We start from the raw sequence: 17,138 nt of genomic DNA, 5'->3' as shown, positions 1-17,138 counted from the left end.
ATAGTTTCTGCTTAATTCTGGGTGCATCCCAGCACCCCACACAGTGGCTGGCTCGCAGTAGGCACTGAGTATTTGTTTAGTAAAATCTGTCAATTTTGGTAGGAAGAGGAGGAGAGTGGAGAGCAAGGAATAAAAACCCAGAAGGCCAGGCTCTGCCTCTGCCAGAGGTGAGGACTCTTCCCTCCACCGCCCGCCCTGTGCCGCCACCATGCTCGTCCGGGGGCTCCCCGTGTCCCTCTGTGTAGCAGGTAAGGCCGTCCCCGCCTGTCCCTGGGATGAAGGCAGGAGGGCGCCAGGCTCCGTGCGTGCCCAGGGCTGGGGTCTGATGGAAGAAGGGGCACCTTTCCCCCGAGGTTCCCAGAGTTTGAGGTTGAAGGGGAGACGAAGTGGAAAGGAATGAATGTTTTTCAGCTGTCAGCTCAGGCGTGGTGAGGAAAGCCTCAGCCTCAGCCCCTGGCTAGGGTCCCCTCACTCCTTCCCCCTGCAAACCCTAGGCCCGGGCCCAGAACTAGAGTTCGCTGCCCTACATATAATGTCACTCATTCATTTCTTCACTTATGCATCTAACCAGTAAATATTTACTAAGTGCCTGGTCAGTGCCACTCAGACGTGGTCCCTGACCTCGTCGAGCTTATGTTGTAATGGGGGGAAAAGACATTTGGCAAGAAGATAGCAAACAAGATTATTAGACGATGTGACCAGTGCAGTGAAAGAGAGAAGTGGGGTGACAAGAAGGAAGAGTCACAGGGAGCGATCGGCAAGGCAGGGGATTCTTCAGATCACGTGGGTGGCAAGGTTTCCCTGAACAGGGAGATTTGGGCTGGGCCTAAGGAGTAAATGAAATACTGCAAAGAATAAAGGCAGGAAAGGGAGCCGGGGCACAGGGAAGAGCCTGTGTGTGTGAGGAACACGTGCAGGAGGCTGTGGTGGCCTCGAGAAAAGTAGGCCCAGGACTCCAGGGCTCGCAGAGTGTGGTAAGGAGCCGTGGTCACCGGTGGGAGCCCCCAGGACATGAGGAGCGGGGGTCCCCTTGTGATGGGGTGGGGGTAGGGAGTAGAAGCAGAGGGACCCTCTGGGGCCAGTGCTGTCAGCTGCAGAGGGAAAATGGCGGCTTGGGCCAGGGTGGCAGTGGGTGTGGAAAGACCCGGAAAGTTCAAGAAAGTTCCAGATCTGAGGAATGACAGGATCTGCAATGCAATTGGATGCCAAGAATGAGAGACAGGGAGGGACCAGCGATGACCCCTGGGCTGGGACTGGAGATGCTGGCATGAGTGGTGCCATTCGATGGGCTGGGAGGCCCAGGACAGAGGCCACAGGTAGGGTGGACCTATATGTGTGACTGACGCACAGTGGGACACAAACAGGGAGCCCAGCACCAGAGGCTGGAGTCGGGGACGCGTCAGGACACAGTATTTACAGCCAGGGTTCCTCAAACCGCGAGTTGTGAGCCACCGGGTATGAAAGCAATTTAGTGGGCCACAGCCAGTGACTTCAAAAAATTAAACAGAATAGAGTAAAAAATATCAAAGTGAATTACACATCATAAGAGTGATTTTTTTTTCCTTTTCCCCTTCTCTGATGCAGGGATCCTCCAGCTTTTCTCAGAGACAGGCAGCATCTTGGACTCTGGTGGGTGTGACGAGCTTCGCCCTGTTTGGCAAGAGCTGTCCTCCTGATTGTACACATTCCAGCCACTGTGTGTGCCCAGTTCTTCAGTCTTACTGTCCTCTCCTAGGGCATCTGGCGTGAGGCCGATCCCTTAAGGCCTAGGACCCCCCCCCCCCACCCCCACCATCCTGGCACCAGACCCTTCACCCCCCTCCACCCCTGCAGGGCCTGACGGGGCAGAGTAGCCCTTGACCAGCTGTTTGTGAAGACCCCACAAGGGCATGGAGTCAGGAAGGAAGGAAGCCAACATTGAGATCTCGGGGCTTCGGGTTGGCTCTTGGGAGATGTGTGACCTGCTCATTAGTTCCTTCCTTCCTTCCTTCCTTCCTTCCTTCCTTCCTTCCTTCCTTCCTTGTTTCTTCCCTCCTCTCCCTCCCTCCCTTCCTTCCTCCCTTCCTTCCTTCCTTGTTTCTTTCCCCCTCACCTTCCCTTCCTTCCTCTCTTCCTTCCTCCCCCCTCCCTTCATCTTTTCCTTCCTTCCTCCCTCCCTCCCTCTCTTCCTTCCTTCCCCCCTTTCCCTTCCTTCCTTCCTTGTTTCTTCCCCCCTTTCCCTTCCTTCCTTCCTTCCTTCCTTCCTTCCTTCCTTCCTTCCTCCCTCCCTCCATTCATTTCCTTCTGATGTGCTGGACACTGGGGATATAAGGATGAATGAATAAAGCTCATTCTTTGCTCCCAAGTTGCTTGCACCTGGTGGTGGAGACAGACAAACAAAAAGGTCCTTTCCCTGGGGGTTTTACAAAAGTCTGATGCCAGCCCAGCAAATGCAGATCCTTGCTGTGGGGTGGGCCTGCACATCAGTGTATTTGGAAAACTCCCCAGGTGGTTTTCATGTGCAGCCCTTGTTCTGAGCCCTGCCTACAACAGGGTGGTTTTCTGCTATGATTCAGGGCCTGGCCCTGGAAACTCCTCCCATGGTCCTTGTGTCCTGGCTCTGTCCCTTCCCGCTGGGTGGCCTTGGTCAAGTCCCTTAACTCTCTGTGACTGGGTTTCCTCATTTGCAAAACAGGCATGGTGATGTCCCTCCTGGGGAGTTACTGGAAAGATTCCATGAGCTGCAGGCACACCGAGCCGTGAGGGCTCAGTCAACACGGGATATTGTTACTAAGCACTAACAAAGGGGCACTGAGCAAATGGGAAGGGTGTAGAGGATGGGGCAGAGGGCTGAGCAGTTAGTCGGGCAAAGGCAAGTGGGGAGAGAAGGACCCTGGAGAACGAGGGACTGGGGGGAGCAGGGGGTGGGGAGTGGCCAGTCCTTCCAGGCCCAGAGCGCAGCTTGTGCAAAGGCCCAGAGGCACAGCTGTGTGCGAGGGGAGACCCCACGGTAAGGGGTGGAGCGGGGGGAAAAAAGAGGCCTGGGAGGCTCCCTGTGCTGAGGCCGGAAGCTCTTTGGGGACCAGGGGTGGGTTGGGGGCAGCCATGCGCCAACGGCCTCTCCTGTCCCAGCCCTGGGGCTGCTGAACAGTGGCAAGACGTTCTCGAGGGTGGAGGCGACGCTGAGCTGGTCTGAGGCCCTGCGGTACTGCCGGCGGCACCACACGGACCTGGCCGACCTGCAGAGCATGAACAGCGTGAGCAGCATGAGCTCCCTCTATTCGCTCACGAGCAGCACCGAGGCGTGGATCGGCCTCTTCTTCGACGTGCGCGTGCGCGGCCTGAGCTGGTCCAGCGGCTCCACCTTCGCGGCGCCCGTGTGGAGCTCGCTGCCGGTGTTCGCCGAGGGCGTCTGCGCCACTCTGTATTCCGTATCCGTCTTCCCCAACCTCGGGGCCGCCTCGTGCACGGCGCAGAAGCCCTTCATCTGCTACTACGGTGTGTGTTCGTGTGTTCGAGTCCGGTCCTGCGCCCGCTCTTCCTCCGGGGTGGCTTCTCCCGAGCAGGTGGGGGGTGGGGTGGGGGGCGGGCCCTGTCACGTCCTTCCCGGGACGAGGACGACCCGCTGTTCTCTTAACCCCGCTGCTACACGCGTCTCTGCAGCCTTGGTTTCTATCTCCTCTGTCCCTCGTTCCTCCGACTCCGTCAGAGAAACAAGTGGCAATCAGCGTGGAGAGAAGGTGAAATCTGGCCTGTCCCCTCCTGCCGGTTAGGGATTTGGGAGAAGAGGAAAAAGAAAGGGAGGAAAAAGGAAAAGCGGGTGGGGGATCCGCTTGCATCTACGCAGCAAAGGCAGCAGAATTCAGCGTTGCTCTTCCCACAGAGCACAGGTCCGGTTTTACCTCTCATGGTGGCAGGGAGAGTAGTGGATGGGAACCAACCCCTTCGGACATCCCTGCAGGAAATCGGCGGTGCTCAAGGGCCCCGTCCTGACCCCATCTTGGCCCCATCCTGCCCCTGCTGGTCCGTCTCTGCCCATGCCACCGTCCTGGGGGGATCACACAGGGGGATAGTTACAGACCAGACGGCACTTTTCTGGTCAAAAGCTTCTGCTTTTCTGTGTCAGCCGAAGCCCAGCCCAACTCTGTGTCACCCAAACCCCTCAAACAGGGGCACGGAGCACAGCTGGACACCTCCCCTGTTTTCGCGACGCCGCGCGCCTGTCATGGGGCCTTGAAATACAGCCCACGGGGCGAGGCTTGACTTTCAGATTCCCAAGCCAGTAGAGACGGTCAGGAGTGCTGGATGTGCAGGGGTGGGAGCCCCTCAAAGAAAGGGCCCTGGGCGCAGGCTCTCCCCTCCTCCCTCTGGTGTCCTTGGGCTCCACTGAGGCACGTCCTGACTCCACAAGTCCTCCACCCTGGTCTTTGGGGGGGGGGGGGAGGGTCTGCCCTGCCCCCACAGTCAGTTCTCAACACAGAATGAGCTCTTAAAAATACAAACCAGGTCACTCTGCTCCAACACATTCAATAGGTGGCTTAGCACTTAGGGTCACGTCCCTTTTGAGGCCGACCAGGCCCTGCCTGACCTTTTTGGCCTCATCTCCTCTCCCTGCCCCTGGCCACACTGGCTCTCTGCTCCTCAGACTCACGCTGCCCTTTCCCACTTAGGGGCTTGGCCTTCGCTCTGCCTGGGGATCTCCTTCTACCACTTTGCAAGGCTGGCTCCTTCATATTCTCTTCAAAAGCCAGGATCCTGTTTGTCTAATTTCTGCTGTTTTCCCCGGGCCCAGAATAGTGTCTGCCACAAAATAGGGGCTTTCTCTCTCTCTCAATCTCCCTCTTTCTCGTCCTGTATATATTTCTTGAATAAATGTCACAGGGATGGAGAAAGCTGTTTACCCTGGAGCTCAAGGCATCTCCTGGCTTCCGCTTGGTTCCCGGTGCCTGCAGAGGTTCCCTCCCCGTGACGCATGCTCTGTTTCTGTTTTCCAGACCCTGCTGTGGGGCACCGCATCCCCACAGAGCCCGCTCTCAGCCCAACCTCCTCTCCAAAGCCAGGTACGCACCTGGGAGCTCTGCCTGCTCTCTGACTTGTCCACCTGGGCTGGCGGGCAGGGTCATGCCACCTGTGTCCCCTCTGCTCCTCCCTACCCTTGCCTGGCTGAGGGATCCTCTGGCTTTGCTGTCCCCGGGCTGAACCCCGTGGAGAGAATCAGTCCGGTTTTATTATTCAGAGGAACCCAGACAGGGAAGTGACTTGCTCAAGGTCTCCAACCAGAGAGGGGCCGTTAATGGCCCAGGCTGCATCCCAGCTCTGGTGAGGCCCCCGCTTCTGCGGTGGGTGAGGGGGACTTCCCTTCTGATATTCCTGCCCTGGAATCTTCTGTTTTTAATTGTTTTTTAAGTTTATTGATTGATTTTGAGAGAGACAGAGAGAGCAAGCAGCGGAGGGGCAGAGAGAGAGAGATAGAGAGAGAGAGGGAGAGAGAGAATCCCAGGCAGGTTCCACACCGTCAGAGCCCGACGCAGGGCTGGAACTCATGAAACTCGAGATCACGACCTGAGCTGAAACTAAGAGTCGGATGCTTAACCAACAGAGCCACCCAGGTGCCCCCTGCTGTATATTTTTTTAAACTTTCTTCACATCGGGGGTAAAGAATCCATGACAAAGGGAATACACTCCCCACTCCCTCTGCTTTATGGAGCCGGTTTTCCGCACGCTACGAAATACGGAGCTGTAGAGTGAAGATGGCCGGGCGTCCAAGGTGGACCTCGTCTGAATCTCGTCTTGCCATTTAATACGGCGTGAGTTTGGGCACATCATCACCAACACGGGCCCCCGCTTTCCCACCTGTATGATGAGGTTGATAGCATCTACCTCTCAGGATTATAATGAGGATTTAAAAAGATGACGTCTGCCACACGCATAGCTCGGGGCTGGGGAGTCCTCGCTGCATAGAGGATAGCTTTAAAAAATCAGTTTAGATAGGGAATTGAGGGAAACATCAGGCAAATCTTGCCGGGCTTAGGTGAACCAGGATGTGTCAGAGAGTTTGGGACGCCCTATTTGAATCTGAGGATGTGGCTCTCTGTTCTGCAAATAGAGGTGTTTCCTTCATCGGGTCTCTGGAATCAGTCCCTCAGGATCTGGCACCACATCCTTTCCCAGTCCCACTGTTTAGAATCAGATGCGTGGGCTCGTGTGCTACAGATGAGACAGGCCTGGCAAGGGGCGGTCGTGGGGGGTCGGCCCAGGCCAGCCTCCGGCAGAGACGGGGGAGGGAGGGTGCGGGCTATGGGAGGCCGGCATCCCGGGCTGTCTGAGCCCCGCTGGAAGTCGGGCCCACTGGGATGGGCACGCTCTGTCTTTTCCCTGGCTCTCCAGATATGATGGATATCACCCCCTGTCTCTCTCCTGCCTTAGCCCTGGAGCCTCCTGAGAGCCAGCGCCATAGTTAGAGCTGCTGCAAATCACAGATGAGGCTGCCTCTAAAGTAGGATTGTCCCATTTTCCTCCTCACCTCCCCATAAAGTGTCACTACCTTTCAATCAAGCGTTAATTATTTGCACGCACGGTGCGAAACCAGTTGCATACATGGTTTCGTTTAGGCCTTTAAATTAGTCTAGGTGCTATTATGCCCACTGCACAGATGAAGAAATGGAAACTCAGACTTAGCTTGTAAGGACTTTAGCCACCAGCAGGGCTCTTCATCCCCGCCTTTCCTAATTTGCATTCTCTCGGCTGCTGCCATGATAGCCCATCCGTTCTCCCAATGTGGTGTTTAGTCTGCCTGTAAAATGGTGGGTTTCCTCAAATCCAACACCCAGGGACCGGGACAAGGGCCCGAGTCAGACCCGAGCTCTGTCCCAGGGGAGCAGTGAGGCTTGGTCTGTCAGAGATCCAGGACCTCAGGCCTGCGGTCTCCCTGTTTTTTGCCCCCAGCTGTGGTCCAGATTGGCCGACAGACCTTCATGCGATTCGACCAAGAAATGACCTGGCCGGAGGCCCTGCGGTATTGCCACAGCCACCACACGGACCTGGCCGACCTGCAGATGGTGACCGACGAGGCGGGCAAGGAGGCCTTGAAGTCCATCACGAGTGAGACCGAGGCCTGGATCGGCCTCTACTTCAATGCAACCTCTGGGTCTCTGAGCTGGTTGAGCAACCTGGGTGCCAGCATCCCCACCTGGCTTCAAGTGCCCGAGCTGGGGACGGGACTGTGCGCGGGGCTCCGCACCTACGCGCGCTACTCCCCCCGAGTGTATTCGTTGGCCTGCTCTTCCCTGAGACCCTTCATCTGCTTCTACGGTGTGTGACCCCACGGGCCCTGGGCTTACCAAGGATAGAACGGGATGGGACATGGGTTTATTGAGCAGCAGGAGATGCTGAGGTTGGACCCAAGGAAGAACCTCTAGACCCTGAGGGTAAGAGGAGCTTCTGAGGGAGCTTGAAAGGAGGAGTGGAGCCCATCGAGCCTCAGGGCATTAGCAGTTAGCAATGGTGATTAGTTTTCGGGCAATGCAGAGGTTCAAAGCATGGACTTGGGAATCTCACACGGGCTTTACCATTTGCTACAAATAAGGCGCGTGGCATCTCTGAGCCTCCTTTTCCTCTCCTGGAAAATATGTTTAACGAATGGCTTCGGAGACTGAATGAGAATGTATAGAACAAACCTAGCAGAGACCCTGGCACAGAGTAGGTGCCCAGCAGATGTTAGCGGTTGTCACTGTTGTTGAACTCTAAGTGCACGTGAACCAGAGGCCTGCCTGGCTATTCTGGATCTTGTGTAGAGTGTGTCCTCAGCAACAGGTGCGTCCTGCCTTATCCTTTTCTTCTCTTTTTTTTTTTTCTTTCTTTCCTGCCTTCTTCCCTCCCTCTCCCCTCCCTTCTTCCTTTCCAGTCTTCTTTACTTTTTGTAACAGCTTTACGGGATATAGTCCACATACCTTAAAAATCACCCTTCTTAAGTGTCTAACTCAGTGGCTATTAGTAGTCACAGGGGTGTCCAGGCGTCACCACTAATTTTAGGACATTTTTGTCACCCCGAAAGGAACTCCTTGTCCTCGAGCAGTCACTCCCCATTCTCCCTCACCCTCAGCCCCGACAGCCGCTAATGCACTTTCTGTGGATCTGCCTGTTCTTGGCTGTTTCTTTTGGTGGTTTGGATTTGATGAGAATGGGGATCCTTATCTACCAAGGAAGAATGATGGTCCCTCCCTTGCAGGGCTCCTCTGAGGATTAAAGACCCGGCAAGCCCCCGCCCGCAGCCGGCACACGCACGTGCACGCATGCACACTGAGCTGGCTGAGATGGGCAGCTGGTGGGGCTGCCGGCAGGCCTTAGGGGAGGCAGACCTGGGGGCGCTCTGTGCCAGGTCGGCCCTGTCCTCACCACTCTCCTTCCTTACTCACAGACCCTTCCGTTGGGCACCGGGAGCCCACAGCTCTCCAGCCATCCTTTCACGCTCCCTCCTCAGAAGTGGCCGTGGAGACAATGCGCAGGCCAAGTACGTGCCTGTTTTCGGTTCTGTGTGGGTGCTTTGGACCTGTCCTTGGCTGGGTCCCAAGGTCTCGGGGTCTGAGAGCTGGAGAGGTCACCTGCATGCCCCGTGGGATCTGCCCAGAAGAGGATTTTCCAGCCCACCCCCACCCCCTGAAGGGCCAGCTGGGGTTGGAGAAGGGGGACTCAGTTGCCATCAACCTCCCTCTTTGACCTGGGCCACTAACTTGCAGTTCCAGGGCGGGAGGCTCAGGAGAAGCTGTGTGGCACCCCCAGTGAGGTGATGAGGGAGGCGGAGGGGAAGACTCTGGGCAGTGCTCCTGAGAAGTCATCAGAGAGGCCTTCGAGGTTTAGCATCCAGAGGGGGAACCACAGGAGAGGTGCCTGTCGAATCCATTGTGATTCTGGGCTCCTCTGGGTGGAGAAAAGATTCCAGAAGAGTTGTTGGGACTATGTGTGGGGACATGTTGGGAAACACAGTGATTGCTCTCCTACAGCATTTTTAAATTCCTGAAACATCTTCACAGCTATTACCTGATTTTGCTTCCCAAGAGTTCTGAAGCTAAGTAGGGTAGTTGAGGGCAGAATCACGGTTCTCCTGGCTTTGTTGCAGATTCCTATATCTGACAAAGGTATTCTTGCCTTTTCTGAGGACACAGAGAAGTTAGGGAACTTGCTCATAGTTGCACAGAGCTTTATTTATTCTGGGGACACAAAGAAAAATCAGGGGCCACTCTCAAGGAGCCCAAGGTGTCGATAGTTGGTGTTGTGTGTATAGGCACAGGCATAATGGGGACATAGGAGGGGAGTGTCTCAGTTCCTGTAATCATCTGGATTTTCTGGAGGAAGTGATTCTGTTTGTGTTTGGACCCCGAGAAGGAATTAGCTTGCAAAAGGGAGCGGGGGGGGGGGGGGCGGGGGAGTGCAGGTAGGAGCTGCAGGTGGGGTGCGGTGCTTAGCGTTGAGCGGGGACACCCTGATCCTACAAGGAGAACTCCCTGTGAGCTGCGAAGGAACGTGGCCCTCACCCTGACGGCAACAGCGCCAGGGCCTGGGCCTGTGGTCAGATTCGGTAGAGAAACTGGGTACCATCCTGTCCTCTGCTTCCCACGTGAGGTCTAACCTGGCCCCTGTCTGGCCGCCCCAGGCCGGGCTCAGCCCGGTCGGCACTGGGAGTGCAGGGTCAGGCGTGGAAGAACCGCAGGGCCGCCGCAGGGCCCCGGGAGCCGCGCGCCCCGCGCGCCCCGCCTCGGCCGCTGGACGCCACCCGTCGGGGTCCTTGTCCCACGGCCCGGGCCTGGTGGGGATCCCGGGCGCGGGGCGCCCCTCGCGAGCTTTCTCTCCTGCCGCCGGGACCAGCGCCCGGCGCGGCTCCCGCAGCGAGTCAGCCGCGGGCCCGCCGAGTGCGCCCCCCGCGCGCCCCGCTCCCGAGAGCCCCGCGGCTCCCAGCCAGGGGGACGGCTGCCCCGCGGCCTCCGCCGCAGCCTGTGTGCCCCGGGGACTCCTTACCCCGAGAGGAAGGGGCCGGGACCCTGCTGGTAACCGTCCAGGGCGCGACCTTGGCCCCACGGCCCGGGCCCCCCCGCCGAGAGCGGCTCGCCGTCCGGGGACGCTGTCTATCCCCCGGGGGGGCGGGGCGGGGAGCAGGGCGCGCTCTGGCCGCCACTTCGAGCCCTGCCACCGTCCACGCGTCCCCGGAGGTCCCCGTTACCGAAGGCAAGTCCGCGACTCCGCGGGAGGCAGCAGCGGGCCCCGTGCCCGGCTCCACCTTCCGTTCCCCCAGGTCGGCCCCAGACAGCGGCTCCCGGCTTCCAGGGAGCTTCCCGGGGACAGAAGAGAGCGCCTGGGGACGTTCCGCTCACCGCGCTCCCGGAGCGGGCAGTCCCCAGCCGGCCGCACGCGGGGAGGACGCCTGGGAGACGACTAAGTGAAACAGGTGTCCGCCCGAGTCGCCGCGGGTTGGGGACGCCACACCAGCCAGGCCCCGGCGCCCGGCTGCTCCTCTGCGGTGACAGAGCCTGAGGCCCCATGCCCAGGCTGCAGGCCAGGAGGTTGAGGGCGGGGTCGTGTGCTGGGCCACAGTCTCCCTGCCCTGGCTGCATTCCTGTCCACTCTACGGGTGCAGGCAGAGCCAGGGCACCTGCTCAGCCTCACTGGGTAATAATTTAAGGGGCGGGGGGTGGGGGGCGTGAATCCAGGGGAGAAACAGGCTATTTGGGCTGTAGGAGTCTGATAGCCAAGGGTTGGAATGTTGACCCTACTACTGACAGTGTGGCCTTAGGCAAGTTTCCTAACTTCTCAGAACTTCATTTTTTCTCATCTTTAAAGTCAAGAAAAATACCAGTGTCATGAGCTATGGTCCAGTGCCTGGCATCTGACAGATGCTCAATAAATGGCAGTTATACTACTCTAATCTCAATTCACTAGTGAGATGTTTAGTGATTCATTCCATCTCCCGCCTCTGTCCTTACTCGACAGACGGGGCTGGCCTCGTTCTCATTTTATTAATTATAAATGATTATGAATGATCAGATTATGAATTATTGAGATTGTGGAATCTCACAGGGCAGGGGCTGTCTTGTGCCTCTTTGTATCTTTCCCAGGCCTTGAACAGTGATTTACACGTTGGTGGATGATTGAATTCAACAGTCACTTCCTGAGTACTGGTTTTGAACAAGGCATTGAACTGAGGATACCAAGAAAAGCAGGACCTGTTTCCTGTTTTTAAAAGAGCTTAGTCTAATAGGGACTAATAGAGACAACAGTCTGATAAGTGCTGAGCCAGAAGTGTGACCTGAGCACCTTGGCAGGAAAGTGACTCATTCATTTTGCCTGGAAAGGTGGCGGTAATTGGACAAAAAGTTCACGGAGGATTTTAGGTAGCAAACACTAGAACATTCTTCCTGGCAGAGGGAACAGCAGAGCAAAAACGAGCAGGTGTGAAAACGTGTGGTTTGCGAATGAAAGCAGTCTGATGTGACCAGAGTGTAGGTCACGTATTTGGGGAGGGAGTGACAAAGGAAGAGGGAAAGAGGGACAAATTCTGAAGGACTTGACCTTGCGGCAGGTGGAGGCATCGGAGGTTTTCAGCAAGCGAGCAAAACGCTCAGAGCCGGAGTTGATAGAAGCAAGGCGGCTATAATGACAGGGGACAATGCTTGTCGTGACAGGGCGTTAAAGGGACAAAGCGCGGTTCAACATTATACACGTAGTGCACTCAACGGCATACGGAAGGGAAACCCCCGCCTGTGCTTAGCAAAAAAGACTGGACGGAAATGTGTAGAAATGTTGACAGTGGTTACAGTCAGGTGATGAGACTATGCGTGTTTCTCCCATTCTGTGTGTCTGGATTGTACAAAGTGATTCATTTCACCAGAGGAATGTGCAGTGCTTCGGGCGGGGAAAGAAGAGGGCATTTGGAGAGGAGTCACCAGGAGAGGAGGGGCAGGAAGGGCACGTGTGGGGCCAGCAGCGTGAGGAGGGGCGCGAGGGAATTGGTTTTAGGCTGTTTGCAAGTGACGGTGACTGAAGAAATGTAGATGCAAACACATTTTTAAAAAAAGCTCAGCTTTGTTCACTGAATCCCAGAAATCCAAACTAAAAGCGAGATGAATTTTTAAAACGACTTTTTTACTTACCAGCCGGGCAAAGATTGGAAGGGGTGAAAGTGTTGATGGGAAAGTGGAAAAATCAGCGATCCTAGGCACTGGATGGGAGAGCAGACTGGAGCGGCCCTTCTGGCGGCGTGTCTGTTCTGAGATGGAAATACCCTCTCAGACAGAAGCCCTGTTTTGGGGAATTAAGAAATAATAGTACGAGGTGCACACTTACATATGCGTCCTCCACACACAGGGCTCTTTTATTGCAGCATTATTACAGTGAGAAGTGGAGGCAATCTAATGTCCATTGAAAGCAGATGGGTTAAGTAAGTTACGGTACATTCGATGAAATACTATGCAGCGTTTAAAGAGAGTAAGGTAGATCTTTATGCATTCAAATTTTAAAACCCAAGTGTGTGAAGAATATTCTATAGCAAACTGTTAACAGTGGTTGCCCTTGGGTCAGGGGAGGGGATACTTTTGTTTAAATATTTTACAATAATATACCACAAAAACAATATGATCGTTCCATATTTGGGAAAAAAAACCCCCAAAAAACAAAAAAGACCTTTGCAAGGCACCGACAGGGGTTTGGTGACTGGACAGGAGAGGGAGTCAGAGAGCAGCTGAGGACCCTGGGGTCTCTGGGCCTCAGGAGACGGGCAGCCACATAGGGGAGAGGAGGTTGTTGGGGGGAGGCTGAGCTTGGTTTTGGAATACCTTGAGTCTGAAGTGCTGCTTCTTGATGGCGACGTTAGGGGTCCCTGACTGCCAACGGTGGGGGCTCCGGGAAGCCGGCAGAGCCATGAGGGCATCGGGCCCCTGGGGTGTGAAAGAAAACATCTGCCCCTGGGAAGAGTCCTCGTAATACTGCCCAGGCCCCACAAGTCCTGCTGTCAGGGACGATCTCTGGGGGACGATGGGTAACAACGCAGGGACTGGGTGCGTGAGCCTGTGGGGGCGGGTCAAGGTCTGGCCGGGTCGGTCGGTCTCTGCAGCGGCTGTGTGCAGAGCGGTCGGTGGCTCTCCGTGCCCGTCTTCTAGCTCAGGGGCAGCCGCCAATCTCAGACCACCCTGCTCCCGGCCGTATTTGCAATGACTCCTTTATTTCCCCCTCCTATAGCTGTGACCACTGAAGGAAGTGGCAGTGCCATGAGAGAGACAGCCGCTGCCACTCAGGCCCAACGCATGAGCTCACCCGAACACCCAGAGTCTAAAGGCAAAACTCCGGCGCCAGCATCAGGTAACTGCCTCTGGTCACCAAGGACCCGCTCCGAACAGCGGAGCAGTTCAATCCGGACGGCCGCTCCTTAGCACAGGGCACCCGAGACCTCTTCGTGAGACAGCATCAAGTGCAGGGAAGGGAACCGGAACAAAAGGAACAAGGACGAGGAGCCTGGAGTTAGCGACCTGACTACTGTTAAAGCTCGGGGAGCAAGTATCCTCCCTTCAGAACCTCCTCTTCCTCAGCTGCAGAAGAGGTGTAGTAAAAACTACCCTGCCTACATCATGGGGTTGTTGCGAGCCAACGATGAGGTATTTATGCAGTGGTGCGTCAAAGACTATAAAGTGCTCTACAGATACAGGGCAGGCCCTGTCTCGAGGCTGCATGTAGTTCCCAGGAAGATGACAGCGGCTCGTGGCCCAAGGCTGAGCGTGTTTATTGGCTCAGAGAACCTACTCAGAGCTTTCCGGGGTAGCGTTGGCCTTTAAAATGTGGGCCCAGGGATAGGTGAGTATTTCCAGCGCGGTGCGGAGTATCTGCTTCATGGATTTGTTAAAAGGAAGGGGGGAAATACAGGAGAGACAGAGAAGGGGAGGACTGCCTGGCCGCGGCCACTGGCTGGTTAGTCCTAACTGTGGCTGAGCATCCTCCAGCCCGGCAGTTTCTTTCCTCTTCCTTTTTGAAATCCTAAATCTCTGTGCAGCATCTGTGGTGTCCGGCGGGCAGTCCTGTTGAGAACTTCAAGCGTCTGACGACAATAGGCTGATTTTCTCTGAACCAGGCAGCCCTTTGTTTTTCAGGGCAGGTCTTTGGAATCCTGAAAGCAGATTTTACCATCCCAGCTCTCCTGGACCCAGAAGATGTGAAAGACCAATTTTTGAGTGAGGTGAGACTTCAGACCACCCCTGCTTTTGGTCAGATGGCTTGACAATGCAAGGCGACACCGTCCAAACCAATAAACCCGGAGAAAAAGCTTGGGAACACGAGCTCCTCTGTTCCCACTGCTGTTCCCACGCTGGCTCATGGTGACAGGTTGGTGCCTGTGCTGAGACTTTTTCAGATCTTTTTCTTCTCTCTGTAACATGTTTCTTGAGCTGTTTGTTTGTTTTAAATGAAGACAGTGTAATCAGAAGGACCTGTATTGGGGTCTGGCTTTCTACTTGTTAGTCGTGCGACCTGGGGCAAGTAATTTAATCTTTCTGAGTATCAGTTTTCTCACGAATTAGGGCCAATGAAACCTAATTCATATGGTTGGTATTAAGTGAAATATTCCAGATAAAGTGCTTAGCAAATTAGCACGTAGTAAGTGCCCAATAAACACAAACATTAGCTATTGTTACCAGCATCACTGTTGCTCATCCGAATATACATTTGTTCCAGGCTCCCCACCCTGCCCAGTCCTCTGTTCTTTTAAAGTATTATGAGATGGGACATTGTGAAGAGGAAGAAGTGTTCCTAAATACTGCAGCAAAAGCTTGAAGCACGTTTTTCAATTATACCAGAGAATGATCGTTAAGATGTCAGAGTTAGAGAGTTCCTTACAGGTCATCTAACCAAATCCTGATGTTACAAGAAAAGAGACTGGCATTTATCTGGTAGCTCACTGCAATTTACTCACAGGCCAAATAAATAGCACCTGGCAACTCATTCTAAAACCTCACAAACTCGTTTCTAGAAAGAACGGTGGTGTGCGTGCGTGTGCATACGTGCCTGCGCGCGTGCACAGGCCCGTCCGGGGCCCTGGGGAGGAACCAGCGAGCTCTCCGTGCGTCTCGCTGTTGAAAGAGGAACAGGTGCAAATGATGCAAATGATGCAATTGGACATCGGATCGTTATGTTAGAAGTTCAGTAAGACCGCAGTGCCGAGTACTGGGTTTCCAAAAGTCAAGGACTCTTTTTTTTGGGGGGTGTGGGAGGGAACCAAACCGGAAACCATCTTCCTTCTCTGCAAAAGTAAAGCCAATAATGGGAAAATTGGGGTCAAAACGGGGAATTCCGCCTTCTGGCCACCTCTGTTGGAATGTGTCTGTTCCCTATTAATGGGGACAATTTTCTGCCTCACAGCTTTAAAGGGTGGAAATGGTGGCAACCATGTGTGTGTCGGAAGGTAGAGTATATAGCATTAGTTCGAGCCGCATTTTAAATTGCAAACAGAAGGCAAGGAAACACACCTGCAGCCAGCTTCCAGGGACGGGGACAGAGAGACATTGTAACAGACGCACCCAGTGCTCAGGGCTCAATATGCATTAGTGGTTGTTAACCCCAGCTGAAGTTACTGCCTGAAGAAGCGGGAGGGGAAGCCCAACCCCAGTCCCTAGAGAGATCAGTGACCTGGTCGGTGGTGGGGCTCAAGAGGCCTCTTTTCTGATTTCAAAGTTCAGTAGTGATTCTGGTAAATGGGACTGAGAAGCACCGGTAAGTCATTTGTTTCAGCCCCGTTTGTCATCAGACTCTCCGCACCCCCCCTTGGAGGGGGGTGGGCAGTGGTGGTGGAGGCGGTGGTCCTCGTGTCCTAACACAGTTGATTCATGTACTTTCCCGTTGGGGTAGGTGCGATCCTTCACAGAGACTGGTGGGGGCCGGGGGGCGTAGGTAAGAAAAAGAAAGGGTATGGCTGGTCACAAAGGGCATAGCGGTGGGCAGTTTAGGCCGGGAGGTCACAAGACAGCAACGGCAGTTTCTCTCTGATGTTTCAGATCCGAGAAGTCTTAAAGCTTACATTAGGTCACGAGCAATTCAGATTGAAATGGGTTGGCTTTGAAGTGAACAAAAAACAGCCCATGTCGGCAGACCCGGAGGCTTCTCACACCATCTTCTCTGGATTTTGAGTGACTTGTGGTCTATGATGCTAGCAGATGAGAACATACGTTTGTTCCAGGCGCTCAGAAATAACTGCGGATATACGAAGAGGTGACTACACAGCTACACCTGTGAGGAAAAACTGGCCTCCCCGGATTTTATAGGGTGCAGGAGGTAAGCAGAGGAAGATGGAGGCGTCTGGGAACAGTAACCTTGAGAATGACAAACAGGAGCCCAAACCCCAACGAAACAACACCAGTCCTGAAACAAACCGCATTCATCTCCCTGGAGAAGAAAGAGAGGACAGTGGTGGCTGAGAAGCTGAGGGAGGCCACACTTCCGGAGAAGCGGAGGGCACTTTCTTCACTAGCCACCCGAGTTGTTACAGAGACCTCAGGCTGTCCGGAGTGAGGAGCTCCCCGAGGGCATCCTCGCAATACGACACATTAATGGTGGGTTTGTCCTCCTCCATCCGAACACTCTTTGCCTGTCCGGTGGGAAGTTCTCCAACACGTTGTCCTCAATGCTAAGACAGAACTTCAGAAGAATGTTCCTGTAAGCACGTCCTTTCTGGTTTTTTGCCAGGTGTTCTAATCATCCAGATACATGCTCAGAAGTAAGGTGGTAACATGTCAAATACAGTGGCAACTTTAGTCTGAAATGTTTAAAGTTAAAGTTTATTTGTATTCTTTGTAGGAATAGCAATAAAAGACCTCAAACGTATCTATATCTGTACATGTACAAGAACCATCAAAAAGTATTCACAGAACAAAAATAAATCTTCTTTAGAACAAACCCAGGTAATGAAATGCAGATATGGATCTCACGTATGGAATAATCTAAGTGCTACCGGCACAAAAATATGGCTTTAAAAGTAAAATAAAATCTTGGGTTTTGTTTTTCTAAGGTGTATTTCTCTTTCTTGAAATAAAAAATAAATTATTTAGAGCTATCATTGTAAAATAGTCATGTGCATTAACACATTCTTATTAAGGCCCTGGAGATGAAGAACAAAATCAAATTTAGAAGGTAAA

At 54.3% G+C, this 17,138-nt stretch overlaps 1 protein-coding gene across 1 annotated transcript; it reads left to right on the top strand.

Moving 5' to 3' along the window:
• Positions 1-208: 208 nt before the first annotated feature.
• Positions 209-17,006, top strand: CLEC20A (C-type lectin domain containing 20A). The gene is made up of 8 exons (XM_047841121.1): positions 209-248; positions 3,112-3,477; positions 4,974-5,039; positions 6,925-7,290; positions 8,396-8,488; positions 13,204-13,323; positions 14,106-14,191; positions 16,002-17,006. Exons 1-8 carry the CDS (start codon positions 209-211, stop codon positions 16,131-16,133), a joined length of 1,269 nt encoding a protein of 422 aa, XP_047697077.1. The 3' UTR covers positions 16,134-17,006.
• The last annotated feature ends 132 nt before the right edge of the window (positions 17,007-17,138 follow it).

Source organism: Prionailurus viverrinus, chromosome F1, assembly GCF_022837055.1.
Source record: "Prionailurus viverrinus isolate Anna chromosome F1, UM_Priviv_1.0, whole genome shotgun sequence".
In the NCBI taxonomy this organism is placed as follows: Eukaryota; Metazoa; Chordata; class Mammalia; order Carnivora; family Felidae; genus Prionailurus; species Prionailurus viverrinus.
Note: the sequence above shows the minus strand (reverse complement) of the source record. Positions and strands in the feature narration are given on the sequence as shown.

What these genes read in the sequence shown, in the direction of transcription:
- CLEC20A (XM_047841121.1), top strand. Translation starts at nt 209, where the DNA reads ATGCTCGTCCGGGGGCTCCCCGTGTCCCTCTGTGTAGCAG. An exon ending in CGTGTCCCTCTGTGTAGCAG is followed by an intron (nt 249 to 3,111) that starts GTAAGGCCGTCC and finishes CTCCTGTCCCAG; the next exon opens with CCCTGGGGCTGCTGAACAGT. An exon ending in AACTCCGGCGCCAGCATCAG is followed by an intron (nt 13,324 to 14,105) that starts GTAACTGCCTCT and finishes TTTGTTTTTCAG; the next exon opens with GGCAGGTCTTTGGAATCCTG.